Below are 22,617 nucleotides of genomic sequence, written 5' to 3' on the forward strand. Positions count from 1 at the left end.
TGTTTAAATTAAACACTGTCGGTCAAATGCTGGGTGCCAAGCCGGGGGAAAAATGGAAAAGGAAAGAGTTTTGCTTCTATGAAAAAATAGTGAGGGGGATGAGCTCAGCTGCATTTTGCCATAGGCTGCTTAATAGGGACTGGACATTGCCACCAGCATTCAGCAAAGGAACTTTAAAAGTCCATTACAGTTGGAGATTGCATTGGGCTTTTCTCCCAGAAAACATGAAGAGGGTAATCATATGAGATTCACAAGGTCCAGGCAAACTGTGCTTGTGATTCAGGGCAGCTGGCTATTTCATTAGCCTTGCACTAGGCGATACCTTCTTCTTTCAAAGGTCTTAAGGAGCGGCTCTTTCATCTTAGGGAAGGGTGTAGGACAGCAAGAGAAGGATAACCAAATAAAATCTTCTGTGGTCTCATTTCCCTTCATCAGTTCAAAGCCTTTCCTCAATTTCTACAGAGTTGCTTTCCCTCTAACCCCCCCCGTACATTCTTCAGTGCCATGGTAATTTAAAGTACTTTCCTTTAGCAAACCCCCTTTCTCTCCTCAGAAAGATTCTTTAGATTTATTCTCTTCATGACAATGCTCGGATGATACAAGAGATTATAAACGTCTCTTCGTCCTGTGTTATTAGTTGATGTTCATCTGTTCACTTTTATTTTTAAAAAAATAATTAAATAATCCAAAATCACTTGAAAGACACACGTGCAAGTGACGCACATGGCAGCAGACTAAGCCAGGCATCTTGTCACTGGCAACCTTTAGGTACTGACTGGATGGAACAACAGAGATTTTTATGACCTTGGCCAACTAATTTCTGCCTCTGTGTAATCATTCTTGGGTAGTAAACTTTCTTTTGAGCAATAAAATCTGTCTGCCTTTGTTTAGGTTGATGGTGCAGGGGTTGCCTCTTACTGTGGATAAACGTATTACCTGAATAACACTTGGTTTCAGCCTGTTTGTATTTTTTCTGAGTGACGTTCTTAAGATGGTTAATTGTTCTTAGTTTCCCAGATGGTTCCAACCATTTTTTGCCTTATTACAGTGGTGGGTATCAGCTACTAGCTTTTATGCCAGAGGGTATAACACTGAATGGTGTGGAGTGTTCTAAGGGTTGACAGCAGAAACCTAGCAAGAATAGCTTAAACACTCATGTTATATAGAGAACCTTAAATGAAGAACTAGTGTATTTTCTAGTCAGAAAGAGGGATTGTCTTTAAAAAAAAATATTCAAATTCAGAAAAGGAGTTTATTCTTATTAACTCTTGCAAAACTTCTATCAACAGCTGACTAAGTTTTTGGTGCTAGCAAGAACAACCTGGTATATTCCTTATGCCTTTGCTTTCCCATTAGAGCTACTGGAGGCTTCTAAGTGACTTCAGAGGGTTAGAGTGACATCAGAGTGACTTTATACTGTTTAGCAAGCCTTCTCAAAAAAACCCCCAATGTTCTGATGGATCCCACAATTTTGCAACTACATGATGAAGTGTTTTGCTAGTAGCATTGGTTGAGTTTGTGCCAGACAAGAATTTATGGAATTTGTAATGGAATATGCAGTTTGTGCTGCAGTTGGCTTGGTAAGCAGTGTGGTAAATATGGGTCTTTCCATGAGCTGTACCCTCCTCTGTCCCTTGTTTTGAGACAAAACCAAGTTTAATTATCTACTTTTTCAGTGGATCTATTGTATACCCTTGTATATTGTGTATCATCTGCTTCAAAGCACTGTCAGTGAAGAGCAATTCACAGCCTCTCTGGAAAGACAGTGACTAAACATATCTATCCTTTCAGCTGGAATTTTGTCCTAAATCTCTGAAATATATAGATAGATGTTTGCAAGTAATGAAGATGAAACTTGTCCTATTACACTTAGCAACCATGGAGAAATTGTACCCTCTGTAACAGTTGTGTACAGACGTGAAGGCTTATTTGTACTTCTGTAATGATGAAGAGGTTCACTCCCTCTGACGCTGGAGGTTTTGCTTCCCAGATGTTTTCACTGCATGTGTGTTAATGCACTCCCAGGCTTCAGTCTAAATTGAACCAAGTAATTCCCTTTGCACGGAAATCGTAGAATAGGTCAGAGGGTAGAACTTACCAGCATCCATACCCTACAGATGGGATGGATGTAAACCAGTTGTATCATTTAACCTGGGAGCCAGCACCCATTCCTTGCTGTAAACAATCAGGACAGTAGTCACCATATAATAGTTGGTGACATATAATCATAGCTGCTATGGGGAATATTGTATAAAATATCGAGCACGTAAAGCTAGAATTGACAAATGCACAGTTGAAAGAATAACTATTGTACCACCAGTATTGATTCACCTAAACCGCAGCTCCAGAGCAAAAGCTTTAATGCACGTGATGTGCTTTGATTGAAAATGGAATAACTTTATTTTGCTTTTGTATTGAGGTTATTCTTTCCACTGCTGTTTTGGATTAGCACAATCCAGTGAGGACCACAAATATTTCCATGTCTGTTCCACGCCCCCCCCTCCCCCAATCAGTTGAGGCTGTTCTTGCTAGTTCACATGTGAGTCCAAAAGAATATGTTATCAATGCATATGTCCACACTTGTACACACATCCATGCAAAAACATGCACACTTTCCTGAAGAAATCGGTCACACCTTCACTGCAAAGTTCATGATTAAAGTTTAGAGGTAAGGAGACACCATGACTGGAAACAAGTAGGTGACATTCTGACATTGTCACGAGTCGGGAACTAGTGCTTTATTTGGAACTGGCAATGCAAGCCATTGAAGGAGAGGCAATAATAATACTGGGTAAGCTGAGAAAGACAAAAAGGTATTTGAAAAGAGGAATGTGTCTCTAGATGCAGATGAGTGGCAGGAAAGCCTTTGTAAAAGCCTGTAAAGCAAAACATTTCCCATCGAGCGGGATGTTTTAATTCTAAACTCTTTAGGCTGTTTTTACAACATTGCCAGGAATTAACATGCAGTTCTGCCTCTCGGGAGGCAGAGAGAGACACACACTGGGAAACCCGCGGACTTTCCACAGCCAGCCCTGCAGCAACCCCCTGGTGACCCAGACCAGAATGAGACAAGGGGGGCAACCCCCAAGTTGCGGGAGGTGTTTCCGAAGGCCGGGGACCTCTCCAGCCCCAACGCTCCTCCATCCCTTGGCTCCACGCGGTGTCCCCCCGGGAAAGCAGCTGGTGTGGCACAGGCGTCTCCGCTGTGCTCTCGGCCAGCTGGCTTCCTGAAGGGTGGGGAGGGGTGAGCTTTGAACTTCTCTGGGTCTTGTTTTCTTTTCAGCTTGCCCTCCAGTTTTGCGGCCGGTGGGATGAAGACTCCAGCTGGCCTGCTGGCCACCAGCCGCGAGATGGCGATAACGTCACGATAGAAGGCGGCCGGACGCTGCTGCTGGGGACCACCACCACCAGGCTCAACCTGCTGCATCTTAAAGGTCTGCAGGAGGGGGGGTTCAGTGCTCTTCTTCCTCCAGGGCTGGAGTTTTTCATGGCTGTGATCTCTCCTTCCCTTCCCCAGCTCCAGCATCGCAGGAGACCCCTGGTCAGGCAGGCTGAATCTGCTCTCAGTAGATACAACAGGATGATGATGGGGGACAGGGGAAGGATTTAATTATTATGTATGCAGAAAGCATCGTTTATGCTGTTTGAGACATAATGACAGTACGAGTAGGAAGTCTTTTTTTTTTTTTTTTTCCCTTTCTCTTTCCCCCAGCTACTGCCAGTGCTGCTGTCCTGAGTGGCGTTCAGTGATAATGGCAGTGCCGATAACAATAATCAACTCTGTTTTGTTTGGCATCTTTGAGGCAAACGTGTTGCAGAAGCATTTACAAAATTAATGATGTTACAGAATTACAGGCCACAGCTACCCAATGTAATAAATAATCCAAGATCCTGGAGCATGACTGGTGGAGAGTAAATAACTGTGCACAATTATGGGGGGAAACACTGGGTTTTCAGGGTTCACGTACCCTGGGGTAGATTCAGTGTGTCAGTATATCTTTGTGGCTTGTCAAAGTAGGAATTAAAATTACTTGTAATTCAGTGCCAGAAATATTACTCCCTGGAAATTAGGCCTTAGTTGTGAAAACTGTTGTGCACATGCTTGCATTAAGTGAATTACTTGTTCTGGTGAAATTACTTGCTCAAAGGTAAGCCTATGTGTAAGCCCCTGCTGAAATGGAGCTCAAAAACTGGGAAAAGGACTCTTTATATGCTTAAGGACCTGGATCATCTTTGCTTGTAAAAATGATTTTTTTATATTAAAGGGATGTTAAGGATATTAGTTTTTCATTGAGATGATGATGAAAAACGTGCTTTGACAATTATATTTCAATCTAACTTCACTCATTCTATAAAGAAAAATCTTTGCAAGTTTATCCCTATTGTGAGAATATTTCCAAAAAATATTAAACTTGCTCTATCTAGGTTCAGAGGTTTTCAAGACTTATTACAGCAGGCATCATTCCTGTTAAAAACCCCCACAAAACAATCAAAATTAAGTTAGAACTGAGATTAAAAACCAAAGTGAAATGTTTCAGTACAACTTTTTTCCCTCTCTTCCCCAGTGAAAATCCTAAATCTATATGATATGAGATTCTTCTTAACCTCATTGTGATTACAGCATACAGTAGAGGAGACAGGTCAGTACCCCAGATTTCTGAGACTTTTGGCTGCAAATCTGGATGAGGATTTCAGGGATCAGTCTCTGTGAAGAACTGAGGCACAATCTTGCAGCAGAAACCCTTTGAACTTTGCGCCCACTCAAAGGCACATTTGATCTATGAGTCAGCACTCACGAAGCAAACGGAGGTCTGATTGAATTTAATGAAGTCTGGAATGGTATCTTTATGGCTTTGCCTCATCTGACATTCAAATCATTTCTCCCCTTTATCATGTGTTCCAAGAAGCTTGGTTTATAATGTAGATTAAGTTAGGAAAGCAGCATTAAAATATTCTAGATGCTGTTATTGTCTGCATTGCTACATGCCAAACACAGGAATCAAACGTTTTAGAAACAGAAGCCTGCAAGGTAGTTGTTTACCCGAGCTTCATCTTTGCTGAAGTTTCTTTGTTGCATCCACCCCCACTTGCATGGGTGCTGCTAGCTGTTTAGTCTTGGTTAGATGTGGAGTCAAGACATGCTGGGGTCTACTCTGATATGAGACTGAGATTTATCTTTTCTAACCTTATCTTTAAGTTGTCCAGCTCAGGGAAGTTGGTTAGGCTCCGGTACTGATAGAGAGAAACACACACCACCAAAGACTTGTTCATCTTAGGCGTTACAGATACCCGTTGTAAGACGAATCATGGTCAGGTGAGCCACTTAAAGTAGCAACTACCTAGTCTGTGAGCAGGTCAGATTATTGACAACTTTCCCCAGCTGCAAGGTGGGCATGACAATAAGCCCCTAACCCGCAGGCAGGTGTAGATACGAGCTTCAACTGAAGCACCCCCTTCCTAGTCTAGCTGGAGTGGTTTTCTTAGTTGGAGCTGGAGAACGGGATTAAATTGTAGTTTTGCTCCCTTTGGCTTTCACGACTCGGTATCAGGCTGTCTGTGCACTCACAAGCTGAGAATATAATGCACTTTACAGAAGAAAAAAAGCTGGAATGCTACTGGATTCATGCCTGTGTAAAGATGCTCTACTGCCCGTTTTCTGGTGCTGTATCCAGCAAACCCAACACATGTTTATGGGCCATTTCTTGGATTCCCCTTTTTTAGGACACCATGAGGATTTTGAATACTGCCTCTATGTTGTCTCCTTATGATGCTTTGAACATTGCAGAAATTGTTTAAAGAGTATTATAAGAAGGGTGTCACCTTTATATGCAGCCTTAAAGTGACCCTGCTTTGGCTGTCTTAATATACAGCAAAATACATATAGTGGTTCTGGTAGTGACCAGGTTGTCTGAGCAGAAGATCTGGAGACCAAAGCAGTAGAGAAACAGCATTAGGCAACTGAATCCTGCTCCCTGCCATGGGGGCTCAGCAGTTTCTACCTCCTCCTCCACAAACGAAGCATGAACACGTGGTTATCGGCAGTGGAAAGTTTAGTAGCCAGACTGTGAAACTGCTCAGACAATACTGATTGGAGAAGAGATACAAGATAGACAGATTGTAGATAACTGTATATTCAGCATATTGCAGTTATTTTCATAATCCCAACATCACAAGTATGGAAATATTTATGGTAACCCAGGACAGATGGAAATTTCCTTTGCGCAGAGCTTACAGTGGAGTAACTCCTTTGTGTTTGATGGGTTGATACCTCAGACATATGTTATTGTCTTTGTCTGAATTTATAGTGCTCTAGGGAGCTCTGGAGGCCAAAAAAGCTGCCTGACCTTTCAGGAGTACCTTGGGGATGAATTTTGGGGTGATGCAGCCAGTATACCCTGTTGCTTTTCTAATGGCAATTTGGAGATGGCCATCATTGGAGGCATAAGGGAGAAGATTCCTTTGGCCCCTATTCTATAAAAGCCTCAATATCACTTGTCACAGCCCTTCCTGTCCCCCTAACATTTGTATCTTTGCTGTATCTTAGCTGTCCTGCTAAAACCAGCGTGCCAGTTCCCTCTTCCATGGTCAGGCTCCAGGCTGAGGTTTTCAGAAAGGTCTGACTCACCTCACCCACAGTTTCTGCCTCTAAAACCTGTGCATTCAGTTTCCAGAATACTCCAGCTAATCTGAGGTTTGGGTTTTTTTTCCAAACTATGAGATTCCAGAAAAAAAGTAGAGAACTGACAAGCCCCAGAGATACTCAGGACAGTGCCAATTATTCTTTTTTTTTGAAGCAATGCTTATCCGTCAGTATTTTGCATTTCTTGTAATTCATGCTTAGATCAGACTCTGGCTAGAATGGGTCCTGTGCATAGAGCTGGGGAGCAGAGAAATGCAGATACTAATTTGGCTTGACTTTTTCCAAGGCTTTGGTGCTATTAGCAAAAAGCATCAAATATTTGCTGGTACACCTGCATAAGTAGTTGTCAACTAACCAGTGCTTCAGTCACTGCTGATAAAGACTGCCTTTGAGTTTGCTGAAAGAAGGAGAAAGCTTTTCCCTGTTTTCCTGTCTATGGCATCAACCATAAAACCCATTTAGAAATCCCTTGTCAGTAGGCACAGTTGGAAACTACTTGTGTTGCGGTGTTTTCTGTGCCATTTTGCTCATCCCATTTGGGATGTGCATTGTGATACTTTTTGCAGGCAGTTTCTAGTTCATATTTTCTTTTTTTAATCAGGCAGAGACATTACAATTAAAATACCGTAAAAGCGATTCTGGCAGTATTGCAATAAGCATGTTTTTTAATTAAAGAAAGAACATAGGATGTACAAATAGTACCAGCTAATGGGAAATTTCATCCAATGTATTTTTTAATTGAGATTTAAAAGGAAGAAAAGTCAGCCCTATTTCTCCCTGTGCTGTGTGGTATTTTCCTGCATTGTTACAGTGAGGTGTACCAAGTCTGCAATAATTACAGTCTCAGAGCCTTAAAGTCCTGACTGTTTTCACGGGGGTGAAAAAAAAAAAAGAAAAAAGAAAAAAGAGATATCAGTTCTTTAATTTGTTAGTATATTTTTTTGCAGGAATTCAGTGTTATTCTGTAGAGTGCAACTTGCAGAGCTGGACATTCCTGGAAGAAGGGTTTTAAGGCACTGAATCTGTAGCAATTTGGTGGGGTTTTTTTTTTCAGTTCTTTCCACAGCTCTAAACCCTGGCTCGTGGGTAGGGGCTGCAGATTTCCCTTTCCCATCATGTTTCAGATGGGCATGTACATTAGACTCCCAGGGCTCTTGCTTGCCAATGAAATTGATTTTCTGCAACTTCAGTAGCTCTTGAAACTCCTGTGGAGTGTTGTAGGGTGAGCAGATGGGCGGAAGGTAATCCTGGCCAAGCAACTGCACATCGCTTTGGCAGAGATGGGGCTGAATCCCGAGGCAGCACCATCCTCTTCCTCCACTCACCAGCATGGAAGGAGGGGATGTGCACCTTTCGGGGAAGCAGGTACTGCCTCTAATCATGGGATGGGAAGATCTGCTGAGTTGGTCTCTACCTGTCCTAGATGCTAATCAGGCCTAATCAGTAGCACTGTTAGTAGACCTGTCCTCACATGCTTTCATGTGGTACAGAAATACAGCCATTGTGACCTATGGAGGCTGGGAACTGAGGTCCAGGTCTTCCTAAGTTTTTAAACTACAAATAAATACTTTCAAAGGCATGAGTCTGTATCATGAGCCCTGAACTACAGAGGAAGCATGCTGTGTAATAAGTTTCTTCAGTTTTGAGGTATCCTCCTCTGGCGGCTTGACAGACCGTGCACTGCTATAGCTTTGCTGTAGGAACAGGCTGTCGCTAAGACCAAGGTCCAACCCACCGTGCTGGACACGAGGAGATAAACCTTTAAATTCAAATGGCAGAAATCAGCTTGAAATGAGATAACCGTGGGTGGAGAGGTATAGCAAATAGAAACAGTCTGGTCTAATAGTCACCCAGACAGACTGTAGGTGAGCAGAAGCATATTCCTGCGCTCAAAACAGTGGTCCTGTCTCTTCCCCAGTGCATCCATCCCTTGCTGAGGGAGAAACATTTAATGCACGTCTGTCACGTGGGGACTTGAAATAATAGCTCAAGGTTATTTTTCCATCACACCTCTACGTGTGGTGTTCACCTTGATGACTATACAAGGCTCATCTGGAATTTTCCTTCATTAGGTTCTAGATGATGTCATACATGTTGGAAGCCATCTAGCAGTGTCCACACCTCTTCCCCACCAGGTTAGCTCTCCTCTTGCAAATGCATCAAAGATAAGTATCTCGGACGAGTACCTAAGAGCTGAAGAAGTAGAACGACTTCTTTGAAGGATATATACCTATGGCAGCATTTTCTGGGCTGCCGATCTGAATTGCCTTTGCCTGTCTCCTGTACTCTAAGGGAAGAGCCCAACTGGCTTAAAAGGGAGCATGTGCCATCTGAGCAGATGGCGGTGAGTGCAGCAAGCCAGAAAACACAGGCTTGTTGAGCTTGGGAGACAATTCCTGTCTGAAAGTACACAAGCAGCTGCCGTCTCCTCGCCCAGGGACAGATTAAGGCCTCTGTCCAGCCAAACGTTAGAATACAGGCTTAATTTTTTAGCATGTTAGTGATGTTCTGGTGGAAATACACAGGCATGGGAATTCACAGCTAGTTTGGGATCTGTACCCGTGTATTATGAATGTGGAGGTACATACCCAGGGAGGTGGAGAATGAGTTTTGGATTCTTGGTTCAGGCAGCCTTTGGGATGAAGCCAATATAACAAACTTCTTTTCTCCTTTGTGTCTTGCTTGGCAGTGGTCCAGCCTGTAACCAACTTTCATGGCTCATCCGACTGTCAAGTAAGCATGTCAACAGGGTGCAGGTGACAGTCGATGAAATAATCGGTTATTCTTATTTAAGGCTCTTAAACTCTGTATTCCTCTTCCTGTACACAGGAGGACCTTTGTTGGTTTTTTTGTTTTGTTTTGTTTTGTTTTTTTCCCCCCTTCCTGCTTGGAAGCCCCACCAGGAACACCCTTGGAGCCAGAGAGTGAGCAATAAGTGGGCTGCCAGCACACTGCAGCCTTGTTGTACAGGATCAGTTGTTTCAGCAGAGAGATTCCAGCTCTGGCAGTTGCCTTCTGCTGTTTGCCACTCCGGGATGCTTGCCAGGAATATAACTTCTGAGCTTAAGCTTGTCTCATGGGGGGATACTGTGGCTTTGTCATGTGAAACACCAAGTGAGAGGAACCAGTAAAGAGCAAGCTGGAGGCTGTGGGAATATTCATTATACATGGCCGTGGTGTACCCACAGCACAAGCAGAGCAGATCTTCCCTGCACGGTGATGGGAAGGAGCAGTCCAGCTGAGATGACTTTTCAATCAGTAAATCCTCTTCTATGCAGGGGAGGTGTTCTGTTAGTTGAGGGGCATAGCACAATAATGAAGTATAAGACGATTCTTTTGGTACTTTCGTAACACCTTCTATTATTGATTATAAAAAACCCAAAACCTTTTCAGACTATCCAGCATATTTCTTGTAGCTTGCCTGCTCTAACACTTCATTCAACTTTACATAAAGAAGTAGAATTAAATCTGGTGATAATCACTTATATCCTTGCTCCCTAATGAGCTGTTCATTAGGAAAAACTATCTTGTATCTACAGTGAATGCAAAGTATGGCCTCAAAAGATGATACTAAAAAAGGCCTCCACATAAAAGGTGCACTTTGGAATGGGAACTTTGCTTCCCTCTGGGTTTGGGAAACTGCTAGAGCGCTCTAAATCACAACCAAAATAAGAAATATCAATATCTATTTAATGCATTATAAGAACATCTAGGTTAGAAGGATTTTTTTTTTACAAGGTTTTTGAGAGGGGATATAAGCTGCTATTTATGAAAGTGTGAATCGTCATGACAGAAGCAAGGAGAAACGTCAGTCCTCACAATCCTCTACTCCATCATTATTTGTTCTTTTTTTTTTCTTTTTTTTTCAGAAGTGCATGATGCAGCCTGTTTCCATAGTAAATGTTCTGGAAACCTGGGCTGTGGTATTGCATGAGCCAGTCCAGGACACCTGTCTTAGTGACGTTTACATCAGCTTTCCAAATCCTTTTCTTTTGTGTGTGCTCTGCACTATTTCCCAAGAACTTCAGATGTCTTTTTTCACAAAACCAGTTCTGCCAGTGGTATGATGTTGCTGCAGTTATTCACACAGCAGATTACAACCTCCACCTTATTATCAGGTTTTTATCAGGTTGTTTTCCTTAATATTCCCTTTCCCCCCTCCTCCCCATTATTTGGTCTGGCTGTTTCTCCTCTCCTGTGGGACAGATGGAGTTGCCTAGTTTTTCCCTCTTTCTTTTCCTCTCTCTCTCTCTCTCTCTTTCTCTTTTGTAAAGACAGATAAAGAAAGATTTCTTTTCTGGGCAGAGGTGGAGGCTAATCGCTGGGTTAATTGAGAAGAATAGTGCTTCTGATGTTCACACAAAGTATCAAATAGCCTCAACATATTTCTCCCTGCTCTCTGCTCTCCCTCACTCCACCTAAAGAGACCCATTGAATTTGCACATTACTGTACAGAAGTGATTATGGGTTTAATTGTATTTATTTTGCTTGGTGGGGAGGCCATCATAACAGTAGTTGATTGATTTTTATAAAATCACCCTCAAGGTCATATGTAGGACTTTGCTTTCCTGTGCAGCCATAACAAACAATTTGAGGGTCACAGCCAAAGGCTCAGTTGAGCAATATTCTTGCCTTCTGCTTTCAGAGAAGAGATCAAGTGCAATAAAAGAAGGAAGCATAACTTTTATTTTCTTTTTACAAAAGGGGAAGACAACCTTGTAAAGCAGCAGCTGTATATTTATTCTGATCCAATGAAAAACAGAGATACAGAGATCTAAGGGTTAGAGAGACAATATGCAATTTTTTGACATGAAAGTGTTTGTAAGCTTGGCTGGAGTTGGCTTTACAGTTAGATTTGGTAAATGGTTAAATGAAGCCCTGCTAATGCTTTCTTTTCTTTTCTGTGGATGCTGCTCTTCTTTTATCTTCAGCAGATGAACTTTTTTTTCCCCCACTTTACCTTCTCCCAAGGACTGCTTGCCTTTTGCCTTGGTTCTGGAAGGGGTTCAGCAGCTTTGCAAATAGCCAGGGGACAACAGCATTACGGTGTGACCGTGAGTGTATATATCTGTTTCCTATGATTATATGTTGGGTCTGACTGCTGCTTCTAAGGGAAAGTGAAAGTGTCACACACAGCAGATGCCTTCTGGTGATCTTGATCTTGCAAATCTTTGCACCATTGCCAAGTGTGCTTGGGTTGCCATTGCATCTAGCAACAGAGAAAACCAAAAGCCGGGCAATAACCACCACCTTGAAGTCCAATTATTATTACTCCTTCACATCTAAATCTTCACCCAGGGTGGGGAAACCTTGCTTTTGTGTAGGTTTTCCCCCAGGAAGGGCAGACTTGCAGGCCAAGCATCGCACAGCTAGTGCCTGCATGCCTGCTGCTACTGAAACTTGTTGGGACTATTGCTCGTACTTGCACCCGGTGCAGAACAGTCAGCAGCATTCAAATTTATCAGACACCCAGAAATCCACAAAAGATACAGGAATTCTTTGAATCAACAGAGAGAAAAGTCTATCAAGACAGCTGATATGCAGCTAGCTTATTACTGGGGAACAGGGGATTTTAAAAAGAAGAAAGGAAACAAAAGGGAGATAGAGGACTGGTCATAGAGGACCAGGTGTATGTAAGGAGGCAAACAGTGATTTTTAGGAGCTGTATGAGGGTGAGCTACTCCTGACCTGCCAAAGCCATCTTGTGCAGAAAGGTGCACAAGAGACAGTGCAGAACAAGTATTAACACCCATCCCAAAAGCATTAACTCTTGCTGGTTGAGCCACTCCTGTTTTTGCAGGAAGAGGGACTCCAATGTGAAGTTCAAGGTGTCACCTTTTCACTCCTTGCTAGTTTTCCAGAGAGGCAGATATCTATACCACTGGCAGCAAAACACAGCTCTGTGGTGTGCTCTGTTGTGTCTCAGCACTGCTAATGAAGGGAGGAAAAATAAACAGGTGCTACTGTTTTTCAGCAGACCTTCTGTGGGCCAGGCAGGAGGAGGCAAATCCCAGACTCTTACGGGAAACAGGCATTTTCCCCTGGCTGCCTCGAAGTCATCGGAATGGCTGCAAAAAGAAAAGGAATGAGGAATCTTACATTCTCCCATCTGTGTCATCCCATGGGGAAGGGATAGAAGGTTTTGTGCGAGGAATTCAGTATTTCTAACCTGTCTTGTAGACAGCTTGAAAATTTTGGATGGACAAAATGTGGCTGAAACTTGGGAAAAAATTTGGGGATGTTATGTGAAGCATAACTACAATTTTGCAATCAAAAGATAGGACAATTTTGGCTACCAGCCTTCGTGGTTCAGTGGTACAGCATGGCAGCAATTAGAATACTCATTAAAAATTGTATGAAGAGAGGTGGAAACAGAAATGACTATACTTCAGCATAGGAAGTCAATAAAGACCTTGGGGTAGAACTCTTTTTTTTAATGCATAAAATTTTATTTTAAAGGAATAAAATAAATTGCAGTGATTTACAGTTCCATTTCTAGATTGCGGGGATGAAATTATTAACACTGCTGCTATAAGGCAAATGTATTTAATAAGTATTTCTGTTCTATTATATCACAAAAGGAAGATGGACCAGCAGGTCCATTTATTACTAAAGAATGTTAATATAATGAAGATGTTAAATAACATCATTCAAGAATGCACATTCTTAAATCAACAGGTCTATTCTCATTCAAGAGCTTTAAAACTGCAGGAAAAGGCATTTTGTGGCCCACAAATACTAATTTCAGAGTACATGGGAAATTACAGAGGACTGTAGAAGTTCTGATCTTGTCTCAGGGTCCAGGCAGGTAAACGGAAAAAAGATATTGGCTGCTTAGTCTGATATCAACCACAGGTCAAATGAGAAAACCGGATAAAGTTGAACGTTACAGATGATTGAATCCATAAATTACTAACTGTAGGAATATACTGAGTGAAAGGATAGAAATTTTATGGAAGAAAAGCCAGAAAGCTTTAGTTCACTCTCTAGGAAAATTGCAAGTTTGTTTGATAAAGTTAATTCTGTAGAACATGTGATCGTGTGATGGCTAACTAAGGATCACCTGCCAAGATCTCATGGCAGCCATCAGACATGAAATGTACTAACTCAGAAAGTAAAGTGTTAGTAAATTGAACCATTCTCATGCCTACTTGGATGCCACTGCACATCATTGATAATTTGAAAGTAAATGGAGAGTCGCTTATCGCATTTTGTGAACGCCATTCAAACTAAATGCAGATTTACACCGCTGGGAAGAAAGCTGGGCCAGGAGCAATTAGGAATGAAACTAATGATTACACAATCAGGGACTTTGTCAGACAAAGCCATGATCATGAAAAGGATCAACAGTCTGTGTGGCTCAGGGATGCCCACCTGATCTCCCAGTGCAATGAAGAGGCAAAAGGAGGCAGTGGGGTGTTTTTTACCATGAAAAGCAAGAGGCAGAGTGTGGGGCTAAGCTGGTTTTGCCTCTATAGGCAGCATCAAGAACAATAAAGCACAGAAGAATTAGGAGGTCAGGATTTCAAACTACAGAATGAGAACTGGGTTGTGAAAGAGGATCCACCACTCCATGAATTGGAGACAATTCCTTGCAGGAAGAGTCCTGAAAACCTTACCAATCAGTCTGGATGAGGGCTGAGATTCGATTTTACCTGTAAGTACCTTCACAGAAAATGCTGTTTTCTATACCTCTCTGCAGTGCAACGCAGGAAGGTGCAAAGGGAACCGCTGTCTGAAAGCTCATCCTTGATGAATTATGGTTGGACATAAAGCAGAAATTGTGAAGAGTAAGAGAAATTTGCTGTGGGAAAAGATGATCATAGAAAACGGTAGAGTGATGTCCCCAAGTCGTTTAATTGATTGTCTGCCTTTCTGGAGGGTATGTGGCAGTCAAACACAGGCAACTTGACTTCCTCCAGTTTTTCAATAGCATGACGTGCACAGGCCATCAGGCGGTATGAGCTAATGGTCCCTTCAGTCTGCAAATGAATACCATTTCAAATATTCCCGTTTCAGCCTGGCATGTTTTGTATTAAGAATATTTCTGTTTTTCAGAAGTCTCAGATGTATCTCAGAAGAAATCAGGTCTCTTCTGCAGTTCTGTATGAGACAAGCTGAAGTTTCTGCTGTTTTATCACAGTGTATTCAGTATAATTCATAAAAATGCTATGTAGCAAGCTTAACAGAAATATATTTGTGTATAGAAAAATACGTCTAGGGAAAGAGAAAATGTACACATAGGGGAGCTAGTGTTTGTGAGATCAATCCCATGGTTCCCAGTGGTTATAAGCAAGAAAATGTAAGATTTATCTCTTTAATCTATTAAGCATATTCTGTAAAAACTTATGTGGAATCTACTGAAATTGGGAAAGAAAATATTTAATGGGTAGTCCTTATTCAAATACTAGCTTTGTTATAAGCCTAATAAATTAGAACTAAGGCTAAGTTATAAGACTTTGTTATAAGACTAAGAAATCAAGAAACAATGAAAGCCCCTCAACACAAGAATAAACAAGAATTACCAGGATAAACAGAATGTGTTCAGCAGGGGTGGATGCAACTAGGTGGGAAAGGCGCAAGTGCTATGCATCTCCTTTATCACTGAGAGCAGCAGGACCAAATCAAAGGTGAACAATGATCAAGGTAGTTTTAAATCTGATTTTTATCTTAAAACTTCTTCCTTCCTTTTTCAACTCAATACTGAAGTTAAAGCAGAGGTCTGATCTCCTTCTTGCTAAGGTTTGGTAGTATCTGGTGGTGAAGGAAAGCCAGCTGTTTGGTAGGTATAGAGGTCACCATTAAAAACTGCTAACACCAGTAGAAAGCTGGCCATGGTATGAGGTGGCACAGTTATTAGCTACTTTACATAAAAGGGAATGTTGGGAGGATGATAGACACTTTGTAAAGAGGCCTGAGGTTGCCAGGCTTTGAGATGTTCCCTGCTAGCTCCTGGGAAGCATGGCTTGAGCGGGGAAGCCATCCCACATGCGAAATGATTAGATATCTGAGAGTCCACTGTGTCCAAATACATTGTAAAGGTAGGGACAGTGTCCTTCACAGGGAAGAAAATATGAATGGAGATAAAAGCATAAACCATCCTGAGATGACAGGCTGGGATCACCAGCTCACACGAGGCAAGAACAAAGATAACATTTGACAGAACTGAAGAGACTGAGTAAAAATCAGGGGATAGAAATGCTTTTTCATGCACCATATACTTAGACCACAGAATTCATTGCTTCAAGAAATCACTGAGACTAAATACTAGAAAGATTTGAAGGATCAGATCTATATTAATGACAAATCTTAGACTGTAAAAGGACAATGTTGGCAAGGAGATGAAGCCTTATGCTTTGAGGTGAAGTTAACCTCTAATTAAGGATTAAAATGAGGCTTTCATGGGATGGGGAGGTCATCTCACATTCAGCTAACAGGGAGAAGTTTCTTATATTGTATTTGGAAGCATCTGGTTTTGAACAGCGCCTGGAAGAGTATGCAGGATTAAATCAACCACTGAGCTAAACAAGTTGCCAGTTCTTATGTTCCAAAGATGTTCTCACTTCCTCTCTCCCTGTCACAAGTAGCCTGTAATCTGAAAAGTAACATGCAAATTAAGTAGTACTATCCCTTTTTCATGTTTAGAGAGCCAGTAGGTTGAAACTGAGATTTTCCAAACACAGCTCCCTTGCACTGGAATTGGAGAGACTTAGATGTCTGCCCAGGCTGAATGGCCTTGCTCAAGTCTAGAACGGCAGCCTGTGGTAGAATTGAAGAATGGGCTGAGTTAATAAGGTCTGTAAAAATCTGATAAATCCATAGGCAGAAGCACAGGGCAAGGTGGAAATTTTGCAGGATGCAATAATATTTTACTCTTAATCTCATAATTTTATTGCAAACCCATTTTTTTACCCATCTCTTACAGTTCCTTTGACTGTGAGATGATGACTGGCTTTTAGATCTATGGTTGCATATCACTCTTCTGTTGTCTTCAGGTGGCAAACTCTTGTTCACTGGTCCAGGACCTGTAGAACTCCATGCTCATTACATTCTGATATCTGATGGAGGAGAGCTCCTGGTGGGATCCCATGAGGCCCCTTTCCGTCACAAAGCGCACATTTACCTCTATGGAAGCCTCCATTCTCCATCATTATTTCCATATGGGGTCAAGTTCCTGGCAGTGAGGAATGGGACCCTTTCCATTCATGGTGAGTACATTTTTAAATTTTCTTCAAAAGCAAAGCACAAATGCATAAAAGAAAACAAAACAAAGCAAGAAATGTTTTTGGAGGGGGGAAAAAACCTCACAAAACAACTTTGGTCATGAACTTGGGTTTCTAATTGCAATGAAATATTTGTAGAAATCAAAAACTGTAGAAATTTAGGCCAGAATTTCATATCGTGTTCACCACCAGACCCCTATTTCTGCAGTATCATATGCACTAGATCTTAGTGCTGTATCTCCATAAAAGCTCCCATATGGGGAGCTGAGTAATTTTGAAAATCTGACCCCCTAAAAGTAGATGGTATCAAGTAGATATGAAACCCTGGCAGGGATTTAGGTGCCTAGAAGATGAATTTGTGCACATCTGTTCACAAATGAAAGTCTCTATCCCTTGGACACTGGACCTTGGATCTCTGTTGTGAATCACGTGGGTTTGCTCTGCTGCTAGAACGGGTTATCCTTCTGTCATCTTTCTCCGTAACAACTGGGAAGTTTCCTCCCCAAAGAGTGTATGACTTTTGGGATGCCCAAGAAAGGGTAGTCTGCCAGGTAGGCTGCAGAGTGAGGCCAACGCCAAGCACGCTGCAGTTGGTAGCCTGTGCCAGCTGGAGTGGGGATGATGCTTTGAGCACCAGCAAAGTGCTCCTGGCAGTGTGTTTTCCCCCCCTCCTCCATCTCTCCATGCTGTGCTGGCATCCCCATGCCGGTGGTCTGTCTCTAGCATTAGGAGCACAGCCAGTATCTCTCTGTTTTCCTGGTGGTGCACACAGCTGCACCTGCTCAGCACTGGTTGTTGTCATAAACGACAAGTCCAGGGCTATGAAGAAAAACCTGTGGCAATGCCAAGAATTTCAGTCCTAGATGCCCAGTCCTCTGATTTAACCACTGGACCTCTCTCTCAAAGGAAGCCCCACAGGGCCAGGGCATTATGTTCTTACCAAGTGGAAGAGACAAGGGACATAAAGGACAGAAAATGGCTGTAGGTTTGCACATGTTGTGGCACAGGGGAATTTAGCTACAGAGTTTTTTGGAAGGCTATATTTATACAGATATAAAATGTCCTTTTCTTGGTGCAGCAGGTTGGATGTGGAATTCAGGTCCAAATTCGGCACGAATCAGAATATTAGTGCAATGCATGTGTGACAAGCTCTTAATTAATGGGTTGTTTTTAAAGGCAATATATGCCGTAGAGGAGAAAAAAACAAAAGAGCACAAATGTATGTGAATGCTTCATCTCTCTCCCTAATGTTCTTGTGCATCTGCCTTCATATTGGTAGGTGTTCATATCCTCCAGCAGGGCTTGAACTGACACCCTCCCGGCCTACAGGCGGAAATGCTGCTATCTGAGCATCGCTGACACATATGCCTCTTGGTCAAAAATTATGTCAGACACCGAGGGATACAAGCTGGGCACAGACGGGGAGTGAGCTGTACCGCTGTGTGGTAATCCTGTCAGTTCACAGGAGCTGAGCAAGGTCAGGAGAGGTGGGTTGTTGGAGAAGAGTTGATGAACAGATGCTTTTCTCGATCAGAAGAGATCAGCGGAGGCTGGGGAAGGTGCTACTGGCAGTGCAAGGGAGATGGGCTGCACTGCTCCTGAACGCCGTGTCAGGTGCTCTTGACCACTTTGTTGAGACACAGTGAGGCTAAATTATTTAGTGCATGCAAATGGATTTAATAATTTTGGTAAACTGGCTTTGCAGAAGGGTAGAGTGTGTCTGTCCCATTTCCTAGAGAGGCTCTGTGAAAAAGGGCCATTAGATTGTCTAGGCTGAACTGACTGTCTGCTACTGGCCATTGAGTTTCACACACTTATCCCAGCCTTGGGTTTGGTAACTCACATTAGATTAAAGCATGCCTTCCAGAAAGGCTTGGTCTTTGAGGACGTCAAGGGAAATGGAAGCTAGCATTTTCTGTGGAGACTTGTTCCAGGGGATTAATTTGGTTAATCATCCATGGGTTTTTTTTTCTTTCTTTTTTTTTTTTCTTCTTCTTTAAGAGAAGTATTAAAATGTCTGATTTGAATTTGCCTGATAGCAGCTTTTGCTGCTTTGCTTTATGTGTCTTCTCCTACTACTTTAAAGTATCCTTCCGTTCTTGGTTTGACCCCTGTAAGTCAGGATTTTGTCCTTAAATTGTCAGGACTTTATAACAAGAGCCTTGTCTTCATGCTGGTTTGTTTTCTGGCAACTTAGGAAAAGCCAGTAGCATGTCCTTGCAGCTGTGCCTCCTGTGCTGCTTCCCCTTTCCATTCTGAGCCTGTATCATGACTGGCTACTTGTCTCCATCCTCATGGACAACACATGAAACTATAGAGACCAACAGGGCAGAAGTACGTTTTACAGTGTCACTTTGGCAATATGACAGAGGGAAGTAAACCCAGGTGTCCATTTCAGTACCCTCAAGGCATTTCTCACTGATATTTCATAAGTTTCACTCAGTGGCATAACTCCCAGCAATTCTTCATTCCTGAGGAAACCAGGAAGGTGAGGTCTGCAACCCAAGCATTACCTGGATGGAGATATGTGGAGCCAAAGGTGGCTCGGCCCATTAGTGGAAACATCTCTTGCTTTCAATTTCTTTTTGATTCTTATTCTAGAATACTTACACATTTCTTATTCAGGAAATCCATCTTTGATTCAAGAAAATTAAAGAAAAAAGCTATGAAGTCACTTTTAAGCTCCGCACTACATACAGACCCTGTGCATGGCTGCAATTAAGGTTCATTCAAACCAAGTAATCTGCAATTTAGCATGAAGCAGTAGAAGCCCGCTGGAAAGCAAGACCAAAAGCAGCGTGTTCTTTTGCTGGGTTCATATTGCCTACATAAAACAGAAATGTACTGTTCTGTCTCCAATTTTGTACCAGTCTGCCTTGTGGTACAGAACAAATTGTTGAGCATGACAGCTTCTTTTATAAATGCATGAAAGAGACTGACACGCTTAGCAGCACACATTTGTGAGATGCATACATACACATGCATATAGATGTTATCTCAGATCAAAATCATTAAATAAGCAGGCTTCCAAATTCTTAGCTGTCTTGGTGAAGACAGGACTGAGCACATTTTAGTTTCTTTCCTGTTTCAGACCGGGAAATTTGGGGGATGTTCTGCAGCCATGCTTGAGTTCAGATTGTTTAGTAAGCGCTGTCAGCTCCTCACTTTGATATGTTAATATGACTAAGGGTTTCCCACAATCCCCTCGTGAGTGGCAGTCCTTTGCTCCGGTAGTTGTAGCAGACTGGGAAATTTCACTGTTGCCTTTGGCTTTAGCCAACTCCCCTGCCAGTCAGAGCGTGCCACCCATAAACTGCCTGTCAATCACACATCAGTGTTAAAGGGGGTTTCAGTCAGCTGGGGCGACTCGGCTTTTTGACAATGTAATTATGGCCCTTGCATCCGCAGTAGGGGCCTGAGCGGAGCTGAGAGAATTTTATTGATTGTTCAGAAGGGAAATTTATCACTGTCTCCAGCTCCATTCGTACTTTATTCCCTGAGAAACTCTCCTGACAAGCTTCAGGAGAGAAGTTTAGCATGGTGGCCTTGGCTGTTCTTGTGCCTTTGTCCTTCCCAGGGAAACTGGACCGGAGACACCAGTGGATGCTGTGTGAAGGGCAGGGACTGGGTGCAGAGGCAGCTACGTGGAGATGCTGCATCAGTAGCTGAGGACACCTACCCTTCCTTTGTGACAGCCTGACTCTGTGGTCCCCACACTCTAGTTGCCATCAATGGGAAAATTTTAAAGGTCTTTTCCATTCTGTTCCATTTTTAGCAGTCCTGTGATCCTGAGTTTGTTATTCCGTCATGTCCCCTCAAAACAGACTGTGCCTGTTCCCATAAGAAAACCAGGACTTCTGCTGTGTATTTAGCTGAAACTTTGTCAGTGCCAGCACTGTGATGATATGGGGCATGAACATACGAACTATTCCCTCATTTTGGCTAATAACTTATAGTTCTCCAACTAGATGGAAGGTGCTATGCTTCAGGTTTAATAACATGCTACATTCACTTTGTCCAGATGATGAAAGCTGTGTGGTAAATTAAAAATAATGTGCAAAGAGTTTTGGTTTGATACTGTACCTATTTATAATCAGCAGAACTAAAACAGAGGCGTCAGTGGTCGTTTCAGTCCTCTAAAGTCACGGATAATCCTGCAAAGAATATCCCTGCACTTGCACTGGAAGCTTACTGTGGAAGATGACGTTGTAGAGGCAGTCCTGCACTTCTATCCCAGGCTTCTCTGCAACCAAAACAATCTTATACATTTTCAGGGTTAGCTCAGGAAACAAAAAAAAAGTTTGTATCAGCTGAGCCAATTATTAATTTTAATCACTTTTAATCAATAATGAAACACAAAATGTTTGTGAGCTGTGCACTACACTCCACAGAGCCTGTGTATTCCTCGAGACATCAAACATTTAATCAAATGCTTCTTGCTTTTCCCCCATTAAGCAGTGCTATGTATCTGTGCTGAGTTGGAGATTAAGAGATCATAGACAACATGAGAGAATTTGTTCTACTTTACTCACATATTAAAAAGAAAAGATTCCCAGAGATAAAAAAGAATAAATATCTGCAGCAGCGTGATTCAGGACAGGGTGCAGAGATCCACCAGGGATAAGATGTGCTTTTTTACCTCACTGAAATGTTCATCCATTCAATATGTTATTTGGTACTAACTGAAACCACTGATTTGCACATCCCTGTTAACACCGTGAGTTCAGATCCTTCTTCCCTTTCTGGGGTTACTCCCATAGACTGGTTTTCCTTAGATGCTGGTTGTTCTGTGTGGTGCTTGCAGGAGGATTTTTGCCTTCTGTGACAGCACTTTTCCTTTCAAGACCTTGACTTTAACATGATGCATTAAAGCAGATGGCTCTTGAACAGAAGGCTGAGCTGCCTTGAATCCCCTTGTGTTCACTGGGGGTAAGAAACTGCACTTAGGCACTTCCCATGGAGTAACTAATGTACAATGACTTGTTCCTTCACTTTCTTATTCACAACTATAAGATGACCATTAGATTTTAAAGACCTAGCAGATGGAGGGGAAAAAACCAGAGTGTGCTGGGTTCAGGGAAAGCTGCAGTGTCTTTCATAGCTTGCCTTATTTTGCCAACATAAATGCATCTATCACCTTTGATCCAAACTTAACTCAGTTGCTCTGTATTTTGGTGCTGATCTTAATGAGGAACACGTGGAAAAAATGGGACTGAGGGGTGGGCGCTAGTATATACATATTTAATATACTATATATAGACTATAGCTAATGTATTGGCTTGTGTTCCTTGACAGGGAGAGGTCTGTGGGTTACTACAAATGTGGAGGCTTCTGTGGGATGAAGTAGTTGCATCTTTTAAACTTTTGAATATAACACTGACATACCCCTTCCCAATTACAGAGCCCTTCCCATCCTCAGTAAGATACTCCTTGCATTCTTGAGGGTGCCATTCAAAAACATTTAGGTGGAAATGCTTTTGGTTAAAACTGTAGTTTCACAAAAGGGAACCATTCCACATGACTAGGTCACTTTCAAGGATATTTTCTACTGGAGAAAACAAAAATTATTCACTTTGTCCTCTTGTTTAGATGATTTTTTTCCCCACTGGGAGAAGGCAAAGGTGTTTAATTTTATCATTTTCCTTTCATCTGGACTTTCATGGTGTTATTTTTAGTATTATACCTGTTCCATGTCAACATTTCTACACTACTGAAATGCAATGTGTTCACAATATAAAAATCAAACCCCCTAAA

General features: G+C 42.2%; 1 protein-coding gene across 4 annotated transcripts in view; it reads left to right on the top strand.

The window, feature by feature from the left end:
- The window catches only part of PKHD1 (PKHD1 ciliary IPT domain containing fibrocystin/polyductin), a 280,766-nt gene that overhangs the window by 91,052 nt on the left and 167,097 nt on the right, over positions 1-22,617 (top strand). For all 4 annotated transcript variants that reach the window (XM_056343184.1, XM_056343183.1, XM_056343185.1 and 1 more), the window contains 2 exons: positions 3,284-3,434; positions 16,636-16,848. In XM_056343184.1, coding sequence (XP_056199159.1) covers positions 3,284-3,434; positions 16,636-16,848 — 364 coding nt within the window. The remainder of the gene's footprint in view (positions 1-3,283; positions 3,435-16,635; positions 16,849-22,617) is intronic.

The sequence above is a fragment of the Falco biarmicus genome, chromosome 6 (genome assembly GCF_023638135.1).
Source record: "Falco biarmicus isolate bFalBia1 chromosome 6, bFalBia1.pri, whole genome shotgun sequence".
Classification (NCBI taxonomy): domain Eukaryota; kingdom Metazoa; phylum Chordata; class Aves; order Falconiformes; family Falconidae; genus Falco; species Falco biarmicus.